General features: G+C 39.0%; 1 protein-coding gene across 1 annotated transcript in view; it reads left to right on the top strand.

The window, feature by feature from the left end:
- Window positions 1-17,033, top strand: part of LOC113117628 (ral GTPase-activating protein subunit alpha-1-like) — a 60,828-nt gene that overhangs the window by 39,183 nt on the left and 4,612 nt on the right. Inside the window, 3 exon segments of the mRNA XM_026286418.1 lie at window positions 4,531-4,689; window positions 6,991-7,118; window positions 16,850-16,974. Coding sequence (XP_026142203.1) covers window positions 4,531-4,689; window positions 6,991-7,118; window positions 16,850-16,974 — 412 coding nt within the window.

Raw genomic sequence — 17,033 nt, 5'->3', positions numbered from 1 at the left:
ACAGCTTGTGTTATTTTTTACGTCTACGGGTTCAAAACATCTAAATAACCAATTTTGCAGATTGGCCAACTAGACTGAAGCTTTGCCTCATGAACACTTTGTCTGCATAGTGCCCCAATCTAAAAGGAACAAGGAGAAATCTTGTTTTCCAAAAGCGGATGATTCTCGAAAGAGTTAAACTTCCCCCCTTCCAGCTCACCTGTGGCAGGCTTTTTAGATTGTGGTCTGTGTCATTCTTTCATAGCTCTTCTATCTAGAGTTGTCTCCAGCAGTGCGGCTCTGCTCCTCCTGTGCGGTGGATGAAGTGGGACACAGAACCTCAGTGACCTGTGTGTTCACACCTCATCATTAAACCTAACCCAGGCTAATCTGAGGGGTTGGACACTTATACCTGCAGAGAGCTGCGTTTTTCAGTTTCTGGGTTCCCCGTGGAGAGAAAAGGTCCTATCTGCTATCAGAACAGAGAAAAGGAGAAAGTAATGACTCCTAACAGCCGTACTTTATTCTCTCATTCTGCCTCTTCCACTGGCTTTTATCTTGTCTCTCTTTTACTTAAAGAGGGATGTCGCACCCTTTCTTTTTCGCACTCTTCCTCGCAGTCGATGTGACCTTATGGAGAAACATTGCTCTCTAGTTTTTCTCTTTGTAATGGTGTTAAGGCACTTTTTTGCCCAGTGGGGTTTTATAAATTAAACTCTCTTTAAACATAATTTTTGCATTCTGACTAGTTTATGTCTACTAATAAAATCCAACAGTGTACACACATCTCAATTGATGAACTGTTTAACGGTATTCAATGGTGGAAATGACGATAGCAAAAAGATTACTTTGTCTTGCTCAGGCTAATTCAGTGGCAAACTTGTATCCTAAATATGCACAGTTAATATTTTTATATTGTCTTGCATAAATCGACACAATCAGATTTGGACTGGAAATGATGCAAGTAAAATATTTTGTGCAAGTAATATTTACTTTTCTTTACGTATGATGGTAAACAGGTATAACTTTTGTAGAAAAAATCGACAAAATCATTAATATTATAATTAATGGCAAAATTGTTAATGGTAATGAGAAAGTTTTTATATATATATATTTTGCTCGATACATTTTTAAATGTTTTATGATTATTTCTTTAAGATAATCATAGTATTAAAAAATGCTAATATGTTTATTGTGGATTTTCATGTTTTAAGATTGAAGTTCTGGATCTGGGACAAAGGTAGAATCCCTTTATCCATTAAGCATGTTTTATTAGGTTGTGCTGGTGTTAACCCTTTGAGAAAACTAACTAACTCTTTTAGTTAACTCTTTTAGCTGTTTTGGAATTTCGAACTAAAATAAATGATAAAAACATGATATAATTTAGCCATAATTGTTTTCACTGTGAAAATAGCCACATAAGTTGGAATGGCATTAAACACAAACAAACTGAGACAAAAAGGTAAACAATAAAATAAGAGTAGCAGAAATAAAGGCATGGTAAAAAGTAGCCATGCCAAATCAGACAAATATATAACAAAAAGAACTGTTACAAGTTGTTAGTTTTAATAAAAATCAACCCCTGGGACATTAAAGTGTCCGTACTTGAAGAAACACCCGCAAATGTAAGTCTGCATGGGTATTTTTTTCAATTCACATTGGCAGCACAAATCTAATAATGTGCAGCATTACCTTTAATGAGCTTGGCTGGAAGGCTGTGATATGGGGATGTTTGTGGTGCGGCCAGCCCCATGCCGAATGACCAATCGCTTGTCATTAGAGCTGTCCCCTCACTTCCTCACCCATACGTCTTCTGGGGCAGAGACGAGGCGATAAGGTGCTAATGCGCCCCAAAGACTTAATGAACGCAGATAGAAATGTGATATTGGGGAGGAAGGGAGGGCTACAGTGGACCGTAAGAGGGACATTTCATGGGGCGCTTATTGGGTAGTAAAGGGGGGCTCTAAATAGATTACCACGTTTAGTCTGAAATGGTCTCGCCTACAGCTTATTGTATCTTCTCTGTTTTTATGAGCTGGGCAGGTATGCTGAAAGGGGGGTTGTGGGATATTGTCGGGAAGATGTTGGACTGTAATTGGCTTTAAACAGAAGGATGACAAGATGTTACGTCCGTTTTTGTGGCCCACTTTTTTAAAGCAATATTTGTCCCTGTTGAGAGAAATGGAGGATTACGAATGACATGCTAATTAAAGTCAACATGACTAAAACTCAGAAAATACTTAATCAGAAAGGAATGTAGAACTGTAGATTTTCAAATCAGTATAAGATTGATCTTCATATAGAAGTAAAAACAGACTAGCGAGAGGGTGGAAAGTGATTTTAAATGAGTGAAATTCAGAGAGAAAAATAAAAAGCAACATAGATGTACCATGTTGCTCCTGTAACACAATTTCTCATTACGGACACTTTTTCTGTTCATTTTTTCAGTTTTTTCTTGTTCAGTTCAGTTTTTTTTTATCTTACTGGCCCTAATCTTCTAAACATTAGCAAAAATTGTTAAAGGGTTAAAGTCATCTAAAATATGTCACATATACATGAGTTTTTTAGGAGGAAAATAAAATGCAGAACTGTACAAAACTTATCTTTTTAACACCGTAAAATCAAGGATTCATTCATTACCATAACTGTGGTAAGCCAAATCACTTGTCTTCTATAATTCAAACTTTTCTTTTTTCTCTGTTTTTGTGTCATTGAAGTGACTGAGCTCATCTTGCAATAATAAATTTAATTCAGATCTGTATATCTTCTCATCACAATGAGGAAGGGCCTTTTGAAGTTCTACCAAAATGTTGCCACGATCTCCACTATGGGCCGCCAATCGAATGTGGCATTTCTCAGAATGATATTACATGATTAAACAAAGATGGCTGAGAGATGAAAGAAATCTCTCAGTCCAGACCACCTTATCGTCCAATAAAACTCCAATCATTTTGTCACACGGACACACACCCTGGAACTAAATGGCAGTCCCTGGTCTGCGGCAGTGCAGCTGAAGGCTGGATGTAATTCATGGCTGTAATCTGAGCACAAGGCATGAGGTGAAGTGCCGTGTGGGTCGGTTGAGCCAGTGAAGGGGTTTTGGACTGCCGTCCCTGCCCTGCAGGGGAGCTGAGGGGACCTCCACGCCAAACACTGCTATAGTCCACCCAAATTAGATTGGGTCTGTCCCTGTGCTTCTTTGCCTATCATGACTTCTCAGAGGCAAATTGGATTTGCAAGGGCTGCTGGAGAGGCTATCCAGAGCATGATCTTCCGATAGCAACTCTAAACCATGTTAACTAGACACTAAAGCGTGTCAGCGCAGCCGCTGGTGCCACAGCACACACACATTGATTTCTCTGCTTTTTTTTCTTTCTTCTACTTACAGCTGCTGTTTATACTCTCTGAACGGTTAAAAAAAGTTTACTTGCGAATTGAAAGTGAATTGAGAAAATTTGTCAGCCGTTATTGTCCATGAAAATTATAATGAAAAAAAATATATTCTAGAATATATTTATTAAATATGATTTAATTATAATTATTTTAAAAATTAAATAATCTGTGAAATTAATAAATATTATTTTTAAATATATTTATTTTTATTATATATTTATTGTCTTTCTGGCACACAATTTTGACTTAATTCAGAGAATTTATTGTATAAAAAACATTTACACTTGCCAATTGCAAGGGATTTGAGAAAATTTAGTGGCCATAAATTTTGTTTGTACTTCATCAAAATAAATCAGCACATATGTTTTTATTAAATATTTGTATTAAATCTATTATTTATCATAATGTTAAATAGTTTTATTTTTATTTTGTACTTTTATCTACTTATTATTTGTTATTTATATATTATTATTATTTTGTTACCTTATGGCAGTTATGGCAATTATTTTGCTGCTTTGATTTTTTTGTTGTTGAACCATATAAAAACTAGTCACTCACTGCTATATTCATATGAAGGTCGTAGGGTATTCATTTTGGACCTGTTCAGCTTCACGTTCCTATGATCCTTGCTGTTTTAAGTAACTTGAGCCATAATTGCAAAGCTGTTAAAGAAATAAACAATGTCCATTGCTGAGTCCAAAGGACAGAGTTTGTCATTGACTGCATAAAGGTTGCAGCCGTCGCCCGGGACAGTTGACGGGTCGCTGCGCCCATTGCCCTGGCAGTGATTGAGCAGGTCCCGGGGAGATGGAGTGATCGGTGGAAGATAGATGAGAGGAGGAGAGACGGCAAGGTTAATAACACTGGAGTGGATAGCACTGTACCACGGCTACATGCAGTCAAGATTCAGTTCAAACCAGTTCAGTTTTTTATTTGTTTTGGAGAGCATGACGGTCATTAAATATGACCAGCATAGAAAACTCAAGGTTTCTTGTATTGTTTCAGAGTAAACTGACCCCACAATGAAAGTGAGGTATCACCATTCAGCATTAAGTTACTATAGAGGAAGCATATCTTTGATAAGTATGCTTTAAATCTGTTTTGACAAAACCATAATCTTAATGACATCTTTTATGCATTCTCTCTCTCTCCATACAGCTGAGACACTTGGGTAACGATGAAGTGCACATCGTTTGGTCCGAGCACTCGCGGGACTACCGGAGAGGCATCATTCCTACTGAGTTTGGAGACGTGCTCATCATCATCTACCCCATGAAGAACCACATGTACAGCATCCAGATCATCAAAAAACCAGAGGTGAGCTCTACAGTGAACCAGTAAGGACAAAACTGTCATTGAATCATTGCTGATTCCTGTCTGTAACTGGACATGCTACAAACAAATAATTGTATGAATTAAATAATCTTTTAAATTATTTTTAATTCATTCAAATAGATTTGTAAAACATATTAAAGCACGTGACTATAGTAGAAAACTTTATCATTTATGAGTAAATCTGCAGGATGGGGATAAAATGTTGGATATACACTACTGTTCAAAAATATAATTTAGTAATTAATATGTAGTAATAAAAGTAATTAATATTTTTATTTTACAATAAGGCATTTCCTTATCAATAAATAATACTTATAGTCTTGATCATATGAGACTATTGCAAAAAAAAACAAAACATTCTGACCTCAAATTTTTGAACAGTTGTGTAAAACCCCTTATAATGAACAGTGTTATATAAATATTTATTTTATTACCAAAAGAACGTGACACCTTGGACTCTTTTTAAGACTTTTTGACACTTGTGAATTCTTTTATTTTTATTTTTTATTTTTATTTTTTTACTTTTTACATGATGTACAAATTAAAACAAAGAAAATCTAACAATACAACCATACAAAAAAAAAAAAAAACAACAGGACTAATATAAACAAGACCTAATCATACATGAATTGTTACAAAGAGAACAATAATGATACATTATTCAGACTTTGAGGAAATCCACGAAGGACTGCCATATAAATTGAAATTGGCGGTGAGTTTTGGACTCCAAGGACCATATCCTTTCCAATTGTATGACGTGAAACAATTCACTTAACCACACTTTGAACGATGGAGAGTCCGGAGATTTCCAGTTTAAAAGTATAATTAAAAGAGTTTAAAATAAAGAGTCATGTGAATTCGTTTTTTTAACCAGTTTTTTTAAATGGGCTTAATGCATTCGAATTCCCTGAAACCCTGGTCCATACTTTAAACAGGAAAAAACTATTTTGCTGAACAGAGAGATCAGTATACAGTAAATCAGAGATATTTGTTTGTGCATCACATCCATTTGTTTTTCTGTAAACGAGCTCAATGTTTCGTACAGGAGACAGTGGAAGCATATCTGTCTTTGGGCACTACCAGCCATTGCTTCCTGCTCAGTTATGTCAGGGCTAATTGAATGAATGGGATTCTCAGAATCGAATTCCGCTGTGGAGATGGATCCGAGACGAGAGGCTCAGTCTTTCATGCAGTCTGAGGAAATGTAGAAAGATGGAGAGATAAAAAAAGACGAGGTCTGGCTTTTATGAAAGTCCATTTAGACCCCATTTCAGTGCATGAGGGCTATTCAGTGTGTCTTTTCTGCTTAATGTCAGGGATTTTTTTATGTAACAGGCTGAAATATGTTTTGACATTTCCATGCCTCCTTTTATTTGAAGGATAAAGCTGCTAGCTTATAGGATCAGTAAAGTCATGTTCACAAAAAGATGATGAAACTAAGTATTTGCAAACAATGTTTTAGACCCAAACTATTCATTATGAAAACAAAAGTTTTACTGAATATAATGTTCTTTATCTGAAAAATGTCAAATTCACTATCATTCTAGAGTTTGGAGTCGATAAGATTGTTATTTTGAAATAAATTTATACTTTTATTCAGCAAAGACACATTCTGTTTATATAAGTATAAATCATTACTTTTATAATGTTACAAAAAAAGTCAAATAATTGCTGTTCTTTTAGACTTTCTGTTCATCAAAGAATCCTGAAAATGTATCATGGTTTCCACAAAAATATTATGCAGCAATGATTTCAGCATTGAATTAAAAGAATGTTCATATTGCATATTAGAATGATTTCCGAAGTTATGACTGGAGTAATAATGCTAAAAATTCAGCTTTGATCACAGGGATAAATTACATTTCAGAAAATATATTCCATTACAAAAGTTATTTCAAGTTCTGAAACTGATATTTCACTCTATTTTTTTTTTTTTTTTTTTTTGATTTAATAAATGTAGCTTTGATCAGCATAATAGACTTCAATAAAAGCATGAAAAATATCTTAAAGGAAAAAAAAAATCCCAAACTCTATAAAATAAATAGGATCAGACAAAAAAACAAACCATCACAATACAATATTTCAGACTCAGTGTGAAGGAGTTTATACAGATTCATTGTTTCATTTTATAATCTTGTCATGGACATTTTTCATGCTGAAAATGTGAACATCTGTGAGTGTGAATAGGCCTTAATACTGATTGAAATGTATGTTTTGCTGTTCACATTTTGCTCTTCATGGGCCATTAAGTGTTCATATATCATGTCATCTCACTTTCCACAGGTGCCGTTCTTTGGTCCCTTATTTGATGGAGCAATAGTGGATGGAAATATCTTACCCACAGTGGTGCGAGCCACAGCCATCAACGCCAGCAGAGCTCTGAAATCCCTCATCCCTCTTTACCAAAATTTGTATCCTTTTCCAGACTTTAACGAGTGCACATGATAGCTTTTGTCATGTTTAAGGTGGCAGAAGCCTATTATCAATGGTTTTCTGTTCTTTCCTCCTGCCATACAGACCTGGCTCACGTGTGACTTGTGAGCTGTCAGGTTGATTCTGATGGAAGCAGGTAGAGCCGCTCGATAATTATTGATGTCTTATTTCTCAGCTCTGCACATGTAGAGCACAGCTCTCTGTTCACCCAGTCATGCGGGTGATGGAATCATTCTGATCACTCTTCAGTGTCTGCTAACCGTGATGCACAGCCATTTGCTTTTGAAAGTCTTCTCTGGCAATTTAGTGGGTTTTTTTCTGTCTCCCTTTTTCTCTGTCACACGATCTAAACCTCTGCTGTTGTACTTAATCTTTTTTTTTAAGGCTAGTTAAACCTCTTTATTGTTATACATACAAGTTATTATTAATTACCATTACGTAATATTAGAGCTGTCAGCTTTAATGTGAAAAAAGTTAACTGAAATCTGTTTTTATAAATGATGTGTAAATGAAGTGCTGCAGGCTTTTATATATATTTATATATATATATATATATATATATATATATATATATATATATATATATATATATATATATATATATAAAATAGAACAATATACATTTCTTTACTGTCTGTTTTGATTAAGTTAATGCATGCTTTACTGACCGCAAACTTTTGAACAATAATGTTTATTACGTATTATAGTATTGGGAATCTGTGGTTCCTATTTTGATTTAATTTTGATCCTGAACACTGCATTTAATTATGAGATTAATTGCAATGTCTAGATCTAATGAATTGTCAGTCTTAATAATTAGTGGTGCTTACCAAGGTTGTTAGTTAGTGTGTTTTAGGGTTGGGGATTTGGACCTTTAGTATTAAACTTTAAAGCTATTGCTTTAAGTGATTTGGACTGGCGAGTGGAAAAAAATCTCGTAGTTTTACATTTACATTACAATTATTCATTTAGCTGACGCTTTTATCCAAAGCGTCTTGCTCAGGGACACATTGGTGTCAATCAGTGGATTCGAACCCAGGTCTCTGACCAATAACATGCGTCTTATCCACTGCGCCAACACCACCCCAATTTACATTGAAGGATGAACCTGAGCCATAACTATAGACCAGAATATTATTAATGGTTGGCTCTTTTGATTCTTAAAGGATCATCATTTTGATAAGAAAAAAAGAAGATAGAAGAAAGGTTGAAGGTATTTGGTCAGAATGAGACAAGCAGCATGGATTTGAACTTGTTAGCAACAAACCACCCATCATCATTTTTGCATGGTCAAGTGCTACTATAAAAATCTAGTTTCTTTTCGTTTCCCAGTCTACTTTCTTTTGTCCAAAAACAGTTGTTGCTAACTAATTACAGCCACTGTATGCTTTAGATAATGTTCAGTATCCAAATGTTTCCAAGTCCAAGCCTCTCTGGTCTCCTTTTCTTTAAGAGCGCTCTTTTTTTTTTTCTCGAAAAGATGCTACTTCCAGAAAACAAAGCGAAGTCGGAGAGGAGGGGAGAAAAGGGGAGAGAGAAGGGGGGGGGGGAGCGATTCTCATCTGCCATGTCCTCCAAGCCAGAGAGATTGTTTGGCTCAGCTTGAGTCTTTCGCTCGCAGCAATCTCGCCCATCTGTGTGCCTGCGCGGAGCTCGATAGTGGACTGAGCTATTGATTGGCGTGAGCCGCACAGGTCGATGCTCCTGACAGCCTGAATTACAGTAATCTGTCATTATCGACGGATGTCTCTCCAAACCTTTTCTCTCTCTCCATCTTTCTCTTTTCTCTCTCGTGGTCTGTTTTTTCTGTTCAGTCTGATTCCCTTTATTTCGAAACTGTCCCTAGCTCTCTTTTTTTTCTCTTTCTTTGAGCGCCCCTCGCACCTTCCTTTCATTCTGTCCTGTGCGAATAATTGATGACTGGGAGGGATGGATGGCAGGCTAGTAGTGATTAGAAGGTCTATGTGCCAGACAAGCTGCTCTCCTGCAATGAAAACGGGCCGTGAGACTGAGAGGACCCCAGGGTTGGAAGGAAGGAAGTCACAGTATCTCCTGCTTACCTGTTGATGGTGCCGCCACATGCAGTCAGTGCCAAAAAAAAGAAAGCCTAATTGTCCCTCTAACATCCTCATATCTCTGAATCAATCTCTAACAGGAGGTGTGGTGTAGTAGTTAAAGTGCAGAGCTGGTAAAGTTGCTGGTTCAGTCCCCATAAGGAACTAGTCGTATAATAGAATGTATGTTAAGTCACTAAAAGAACTGGACCAATAGAATATTTTGTTTGGGGATTTAGGCTACATGCTTTTGATTCACTAAAGAATTGAATCTTAAGAGTCAGTGATTGCATGAATTGGACTTCACTGGCAGCGCTCACATTGTTTCGGTTGATTTGTGTAATTTGAAAGATGTGGAAGTAGTTCAAATAAGTACACTTGGAAAGAATAAGTTGGATTTCAAGTGTTTTTCCATCCGTATAATCATACTCATTGTCTTCCACTTGAATTGCGTTGCACACTGAGCTTCAGTTTACCACTTTAAGTTTCACAGAAAAACTAAATTAGATTTGGTCTTGATGCAAATGTCAGGTGCTGTTCTTGCTGAAGAGGTCCTTATTTAGAAATGTTCAAATGATGCACCAGCTGACGCATGATCACAAAAGCCCCTCTTTAGCTCAGCAGAGACATGTGTTGTGAGGTAAATGATCTAGATTTAAGAAAGACAGACCAGCATTTTCCTTTTATAAAAAGTCTGCATTATGCTTTTTTTAAGCAATGTCAAAACATCTTTTTTCCCAAAATTATTGCCCTGAAACAAACTTTTTAATTAGCTGTTCTCACTTTTTTTTTTCCTCCTTCATCTCTTCTCTTTTCTCATTCTGCAAGCCAACACGCCTCAACCTCTCTTGTGCCTGACTCTAAGTTCCAGTTCCTTCTCTTGGCCCCGGGCTGCGTCCATCTGCCTCCCCGCGCACTGATCCCTCATTCGGCATGACTGTGAAATTAGGGCCTGGAATGGATAGAAAGGCGCCTCTTTGGTCTTAATGTCTGTTGGAGGGAAAGGGGGAAAAAAACTGCAGATAGCAGGTAGCTGGCGTGGGTCAGTGTTATGAATGCTGGGCAGACAAAATAACAGGGTTCACCACAGATAGCACAGGACTAATCCAAAGGTCCATGTGTGGAAAAAGAGCCCAAGCTTGGGGCCTTCCAAGCAGCCTTAGTCTCTGAGGGCACCATGTTGGGTCTGAGTGATAAAATGTTCTGGGCTGCCATATGTGGAAGTGTGTGTGCGTTTTAAACACCCCACTTTGATTAGAGCTAGTTGACCTGTCTCGCCCCAAGGCTACCGGATCGCTACAGCTGCTAGTCTTCTTGTAACGCATCCTGGAATTAAGTGGATCTAGATCTGGTCCTTCAAGCCCTGATTGCACGGTGAGAGAAACCCACATTATCTGATCTGTCTGGCTCACGGCTGCGAGTTGGCCGGGGGGAGATTGGGTGTTGTTGGCTTGGACTCTGCGAGAAAAAAAAAAAACACGTAAGTCTAAGAGTCACGGCCATCTTCCATCTGTCAGTGGTCGATTGGGATGCAGGGGGAGAGCAGGGGACATGCTAAGCAGCTTCCCAATTGGCCGTGCCAGTCCAGTGGTGTGTGTGGGACCGTTCCAGCTCCGGCATGACAGTGGGGGCAGGCCCGCTGGCTGCTGATTGGCAGCGATAAGTGCCGGGCTGCTGGGGTCAGCATATGGCAGGGCGTGATAGCGGAGAGAGTGGAAGAGCTTTGGGTCATAGCCTCCTTCCTTCTGACTCTGGCTTTTCCAAAGGCAACCGAGCTGATGGAAGCAGCAGGCCAGCGCTTCCCCCTTTTGTCCCCATGCTTGAGCGGCCCGCGCGCACACACACATACACACTCGACATAGCCACAGCCAAACGCCTAACGGGCAGCGCTGCCACACACTGCCAGCTCTCACAATGGGCCTATTGTGTCCCAGTAACAACGTGGTTTGCTGGTGTGTGTGTGTGAAGGGGGATGGAAGGTTGCACTATTCACTAATTGTCCCATCAGTGCGATAAAGGGGGTGGAACAGATTAAGGGGGGGGGGGGGTAATGGTGGGGTCAGTGCTTAATTGCTTTTGCTATTTTCTTTCTCTTTCTGTCTATGTCTTTATTCTGTTTATTAGTCATTACTGTAACTGCACAAGCGACACCCGTCGCTGTTGTGTTTTTCCAGCACAGTTGACCTCAGTGGCATTAACATGTCTGTCAATCACTGAGCCAGCCACTCCTCCTAACTTCTCTCCTGTTTTGACCTGTTAGCACCGACAGCTTCATCCCCAGACTTTCCAGTCAGTCAAGCACAGACCGTGTGTGAATGAGTGAGGTGCAGGGTGTGTTGTTGTGTGGCCCCCTCCGGCTCGGGATAGATTGGTAAACAACAAGCTCCCTGGGGGTGCGTGGCAATGGGGAATGTGGCTCTGACTCTTACGAAGTGTTTAGGATGTGCTGCAGGCTTCTCTCATGGAGTTTGTGGTTAGTGTAGCACAAACGCATGTCTGTCTCTATCTGTCTGTCTGTCATTTTATTGCTCTGTTGCTCTGTCATTTGTTCTACCGTTATATCTGTTGTTCTATCTTCCTATCTATCCGTCCCTCTATCATTCTTTTTTCTGTTCTTTCTTCTGTTCTTTCTATTGTTCTGTCTTCTGTCTGTCTGTCTGTCTCTGTCATTCTAACATTCTGTTGTTCTGTCTATCTGTTTGTACGTCTTTCATTCTGACTGTCTGTCATTCTAATTTTATCTGTCTGTCATTCTATAATTTTATCAGTCATTCTGTCATTTGTTCTACCATTATATGTTGTTCTGTCTCCCTGTCCTATCTTACTGTATGTCTTTCTGTCTGTCTTCTATATTTTGTCTGTCTTTCATTTATTCTATTGTCATTCTGTCTGTCTATCTGTCCATCCATGTTTTTTTAACTGGTAGAGCTGTGAAGATAACCCACAGAATTGGCTAAAAATATATTTATAAGTATATAAGTATATTATAATTTTGTCCAGTGGCGCATCAGAACCTGCTGAAACTTGTTCGAAGATAAACACTCCTCGTGCGAATTCAGACCTTGACTGTTTCTGCGAAACTAAATGTGATTAAAAGAATTAATAGCCGTGGCATTTGAAAGCTATGGTGAAAAATCTCCACTCTCAGTAAAACCACAAAATCAGGTTACTGTTTAAAAAAGACATGCACAGGAGGCAGATGGCAAGCCCACCTTCACTCATTCATACTAATCAGGCCCACCACGTACGTGTAGCTCGGCGTACACGCTGCCCTCTCTGATAGCATTAGAGCTGACTTGCACATCGTGAATGTTAAATAAATGTTGCATTTGCAACAGCAGCACGCACATCACTTTCCCCCTGGGGCGCGGGGACAGGACACAGGGCGATAAATCGGGCCGAACGCTCTCGGGCCTGTATTTCACAAGCCCTTCAATTTGGTTTCAGCGGAGATTAATAGGAGAGGCTGTGATGCTGGAGCCCGGGCCCAGATCAGTGTCTCGGAGCCCCAGGCAACGGTGCATTAGCCTGGGCTATCTCTCCTCTCATCTGCTTGTGCCACGCGGAGACATTGGCCGTAATGATGGGACTATGGCAGCCAGCCGCTGCACCGTGCCTCGCTAATAAAATCACTGTTAGGGCCACGATATCAGCAGGCATCAGATGGAAAAATAAACCGATTAGCCTGCACTTCAGGGCACACATAGATTTCTGTAATTATACTCTGTAAAACTCCTCAAATTTGATTATTTGTGTGATGTTTTTCTCTGTCACTTTTCTGATCTCTTTTCCCTCTGCCTCTCCAGCATTGGTGAGGATGTATTTGTATTGGCGGATTTTGGCTGCTTATATGTTCATTTGTAAGGTTTCTTTTCTAAGTAGGTTTAATCAACATTTTAATATTTGCTGCAGAATTTTTTTCATGTGTTTAAGTGGGTAGATCTGATTAGATTTCTTTATCGATGGCAGTCCTCTATTAATACCATTGCATTCTTCATTGGAAGTCATCTTATCTGAATCAAAAAATGTAATTAAATGAACTCATCAAGCATAGTTTACAAGTGAAAACAACAGTCTAAAACTTTCCTTTTCATTATTATGGATTATAGACCGACTAAAAGTATTGATTTAAAGTTAAAGTGCCTTAAATTGTTTTTTTCCTTACAAACGTAGCTTTTTGCATCACAAGAGGCTAATTTAGAGACTAAAGTGGATTGCTTGTGGATTATTATGATGTTCTTATCAGATATTTGGACTTTTATTCTGACGGCACCCATTCACATTGGTGAGCAAGTGATGTAATCTCTTATCCGTTTTGATAAAGAAAGTCACTCATCTATATCTTTGATGTTCTGAGGGTGAGTAAATGTTCAGCAAATTTCATAATTGGGTGAACTATTCCTTTAAGCAGCGTGACTGAAACTGTAAATCAGCTAAGTGATTTCTCACAGGGTTTGACAGACGTGTCCTGACAAAAGCACCTGTGGAGACCCTGCGGTTTGTGGTTTGAGTGAGCGGACTCCTCTGTGCATGTCCCACAGGGTTGTGTGTGAAGACACGAAAGCTGTTCAGCAGCCGGACAGTGTCTCTCTCTGTGGGGCTGTGGATCCTGTTCTGGGTTTCTTTTGTAAGGTGCCAATGCTGTCCTACAGAGGAATTCTCAACACAGATAATAACAAGTGCACACCATGTGGAGAAAATGACTGATCATGTGTGTAATTAAAATGAGGCGTGTGTGTGTGTGCGCGTGATTTGGGACAGCATTCTCACTGGAGCTCGTCAGTTACTGTGCTGTGTTAATTTGCAAGGGGAGAGCAGGGAATAGCTCTGCTCTCAAAGAGTGGAAATATTGGCCGTGTGTCATCCTTTTACTGTCACACATTCGTCCGTCCCAGAACTCTAGGATGAACTGCTGTTTCCAGGAACAAATGTCCTTTGAGATGCCCTTTTTTATTTGTTCATATTGTATTGTATTATTCGGTTAGAAATTAGTTCAGTATAATGAAAATGTTGTAGATGAAATTGAAAATTGGATTTTATTTGAGGTGACAAACTGAATGCAGAATTAACTTAAATTAAAAAATTTTAACGTAAAGAAAGTGAATTGAATTGAAATTCATGTTCATGTAACTAACTTTTAAATAGAAAACATAAAACTTAGAATGTTGAAAAGTTTGGAGTCAGTAAGATTTTATTATTTTTTATGTTTTTGAATTTTTTTATGGAAAATAGAGTAAAAACAGTAATATTGTGAAATATATATATTTTAATATATTTTGAATATTTTAATATATTTTGAAATGCATTTAAAAATAATTGTGATGGCAATGCTGAATTTCAGCAAAATTACCCCAGTACAAAACATTTCTATTTCAGATAAATGCTGTTCTTCTGAAACTTTCTATTCATCAAAGAAACCTGGAAACATTCTACTCTGTTTTAAACATAATAATAATAATATTAATAAAAAAAATCTTACTGTTCAAAAATGTTTGACTAGTGTATTTCTGTGAAAACAGTAATGTCAAACGGCAAGAAAAAAAAAATCCTACTGACCCCAAATTTTGCAAACTGTTATTGCAAGTTAATTTTTGTTGATCCGGGGTGAAATAAAACTTCACTTCACAGAATTATCTGTGTTTATTATTTAAATTGTCATTCCAATTCATATTCCAATTCCAGTTTCCTGTGGAGTGTGGCCAATTCACAATCATGAATTAAAAGGGAGCTAATTCTTCAAATTTTCACATTATCATTGTTTTCTTTAGCCAGTGGTTCTGACGTCTCTCAGAGGTCACTGGCATCTGCCTAAAAGTGTTCGCCAGACACCATGTTATCTTAGAGGAGTTGTCGGGTCAAAGTGGCTGACATGATTTTAACATCATGAAAAGCTTCTCCTCCTTTCCAGATGTGTGCTTCTGTTCTCCAGCGCTGCCACCGGCTTCGAGAGGAGGAGGGAACAAAATCGAGGGTAGCAGGAGTGATCAATTTGGAGGCTATCAGCACCAGCATGTTCAGAGTGCTGAATTAACACACCACCAGGGACTGTTCCTGGAGCCCACCATGAGCCCTTCACTCCTAATGTGCTAACAAGCTCACTTTTGCTGTCTCTTCAGTGGCAATTTCTCTCTTTCCTTCCAGAGCCCAGGAGTTCAACGCGGTGACAATGAAAAACTCCGTAGGAGGGGGGGAAGAGGCCAGGAGTATTTTCCCCCCTTCTGCCTCTCATCCACAAGGAAAATGAGTTTCTGGTAATGCACAAAAGGCTCTTTTTTATCCTCCCCTCCTCTTCTAGCATGTGATGCTTGAGAGGGCGCAAGAACCCGGCACGCACTCTCTTAAAAGGACTTTCTCCTTTTTAACAAGCCGTCATAAAAAAAAAACACCACCCATCAAAAATTCAATTACAGTGGATGCAAGGTCTGGGTTATTTGGGTGAATACATGGTGCAAAAAAGAGAGAAGGGAAAAAAGAAGAACTGTTTTTCTCTTTACCTCTCTCTTTGTGACACACAAAGAGCATCTGAAGTCAAGAGCGGAGAGGATTTGTTGTCTTGGTGACGGTGGCATTAGAGGCTCATCTCAGGTTCAGGATGGTGACCACATGTTGGGCGGCTCTGAGAGAGCTATTAAGAAGCACAGCAGCGGTAGTTATAACATTAAATATATGTTGTGTATATACAAGTCTATTTAATTTCTTATGTATATAGGATTTTGTGAATGTATTTTTCCTGGCACGTTTTGTGGGATATATAAATTAGTCCGTGTCTGTGTCCGTTATCTGCTAGTGGTTCATGAGACAGAGGCACTGTGCAGAACAGGGAGGCCACAGCTGAAGTCTTAAATTCATTTGTAGCAGTCGTGACTGAATATTTCAATCAGTGAGACCGTATGAGTGCTATTCTGAGCTGTTAACACTGCTCTCAAGGCTCAGTCACGTTCTGCTTACGGTTGTAGTACAGCATGTGTCTAATTACGTCGCACCCACAGACACTTTCTCTAGCTGCTTTCTCTTCTCCTCTGTGGGAACCTCTCACCCACTCGCGCTAGGGTTCGCTGTCAAGCAGCGGGACCCGTCGGAAGGAAACAGGTCTGCTGGAGACAGGAAAAGGCAAACGACAGAACCGCGTGAGTGTTGCGTTTCCTAATGGAGATGCTTCCTACGTGTTCCTCTTCACCGGCAGAAACACCTAAAGAACTAGAGCTGAGAATATCTCCCTCCTGTTCGTCCCAGCAGGACTCCTCCATCAAGTTTCTCCAGTGACACCGCATCCGTCGTTATCCGAACAGTGTGCTCTTGGTTTACTAAGTTATGAATGCAGCATAGACCATATGCCACTGGTCTACTTAATCAAATCGTCTCCATTAACAGAATCCCTCTGTTTTTAAACCCATACAGCAACTTAATCCAATCCCTTCCATTTACTCAATACTATCATTTTTCTTAACCGAATAACACAGACAGTAAGATGTCCATTGATACCCAATGTCACCATACATAAAGCAATGACAGCTTCGTAATACGGTTTACAGTATGATGGGAGAATTATTAACCCATGGCATCCTGGCTAACTGTTTGACCCCTATTGATGTGTTTTTGTCGCTTATGAAATCGATGCACCAATCTTGTTTGACTTTAACTCGTATGATTATCAGCTATGAAGAGAGAGCGAGATATCTGGAGACGATAGTCCAGCACCACTTGGAACCGACAACGTTTGAGGACTACGCGGCTCGAGTTTTCTGCCCTGCACCTTTCCACCATCTTCCCTCTGAAGCAGGTGTGCATTGACCAAATTAACTGATTCTAAATTCATCTGTCATTTGACACCACTCACTG

This window comes from Carassius auratus, chromosome 17, assembly GCF_003368295.1.
Source record: "Carassius auratus strain Wakin chromosome 17, ASM336829v1, whole genome shotgun sequence".
NCBI lineage: Eukaryota > Metazoa > Chordata > Actinopteri > Cypriniformes > Cyprinidae > Carassius > Carassius auratus.
The sequence above is the reverse complement of the archived record's forward strand: the minus strand, read 5'-3'. Positions and strand labels throughout refer to the sequence as shown.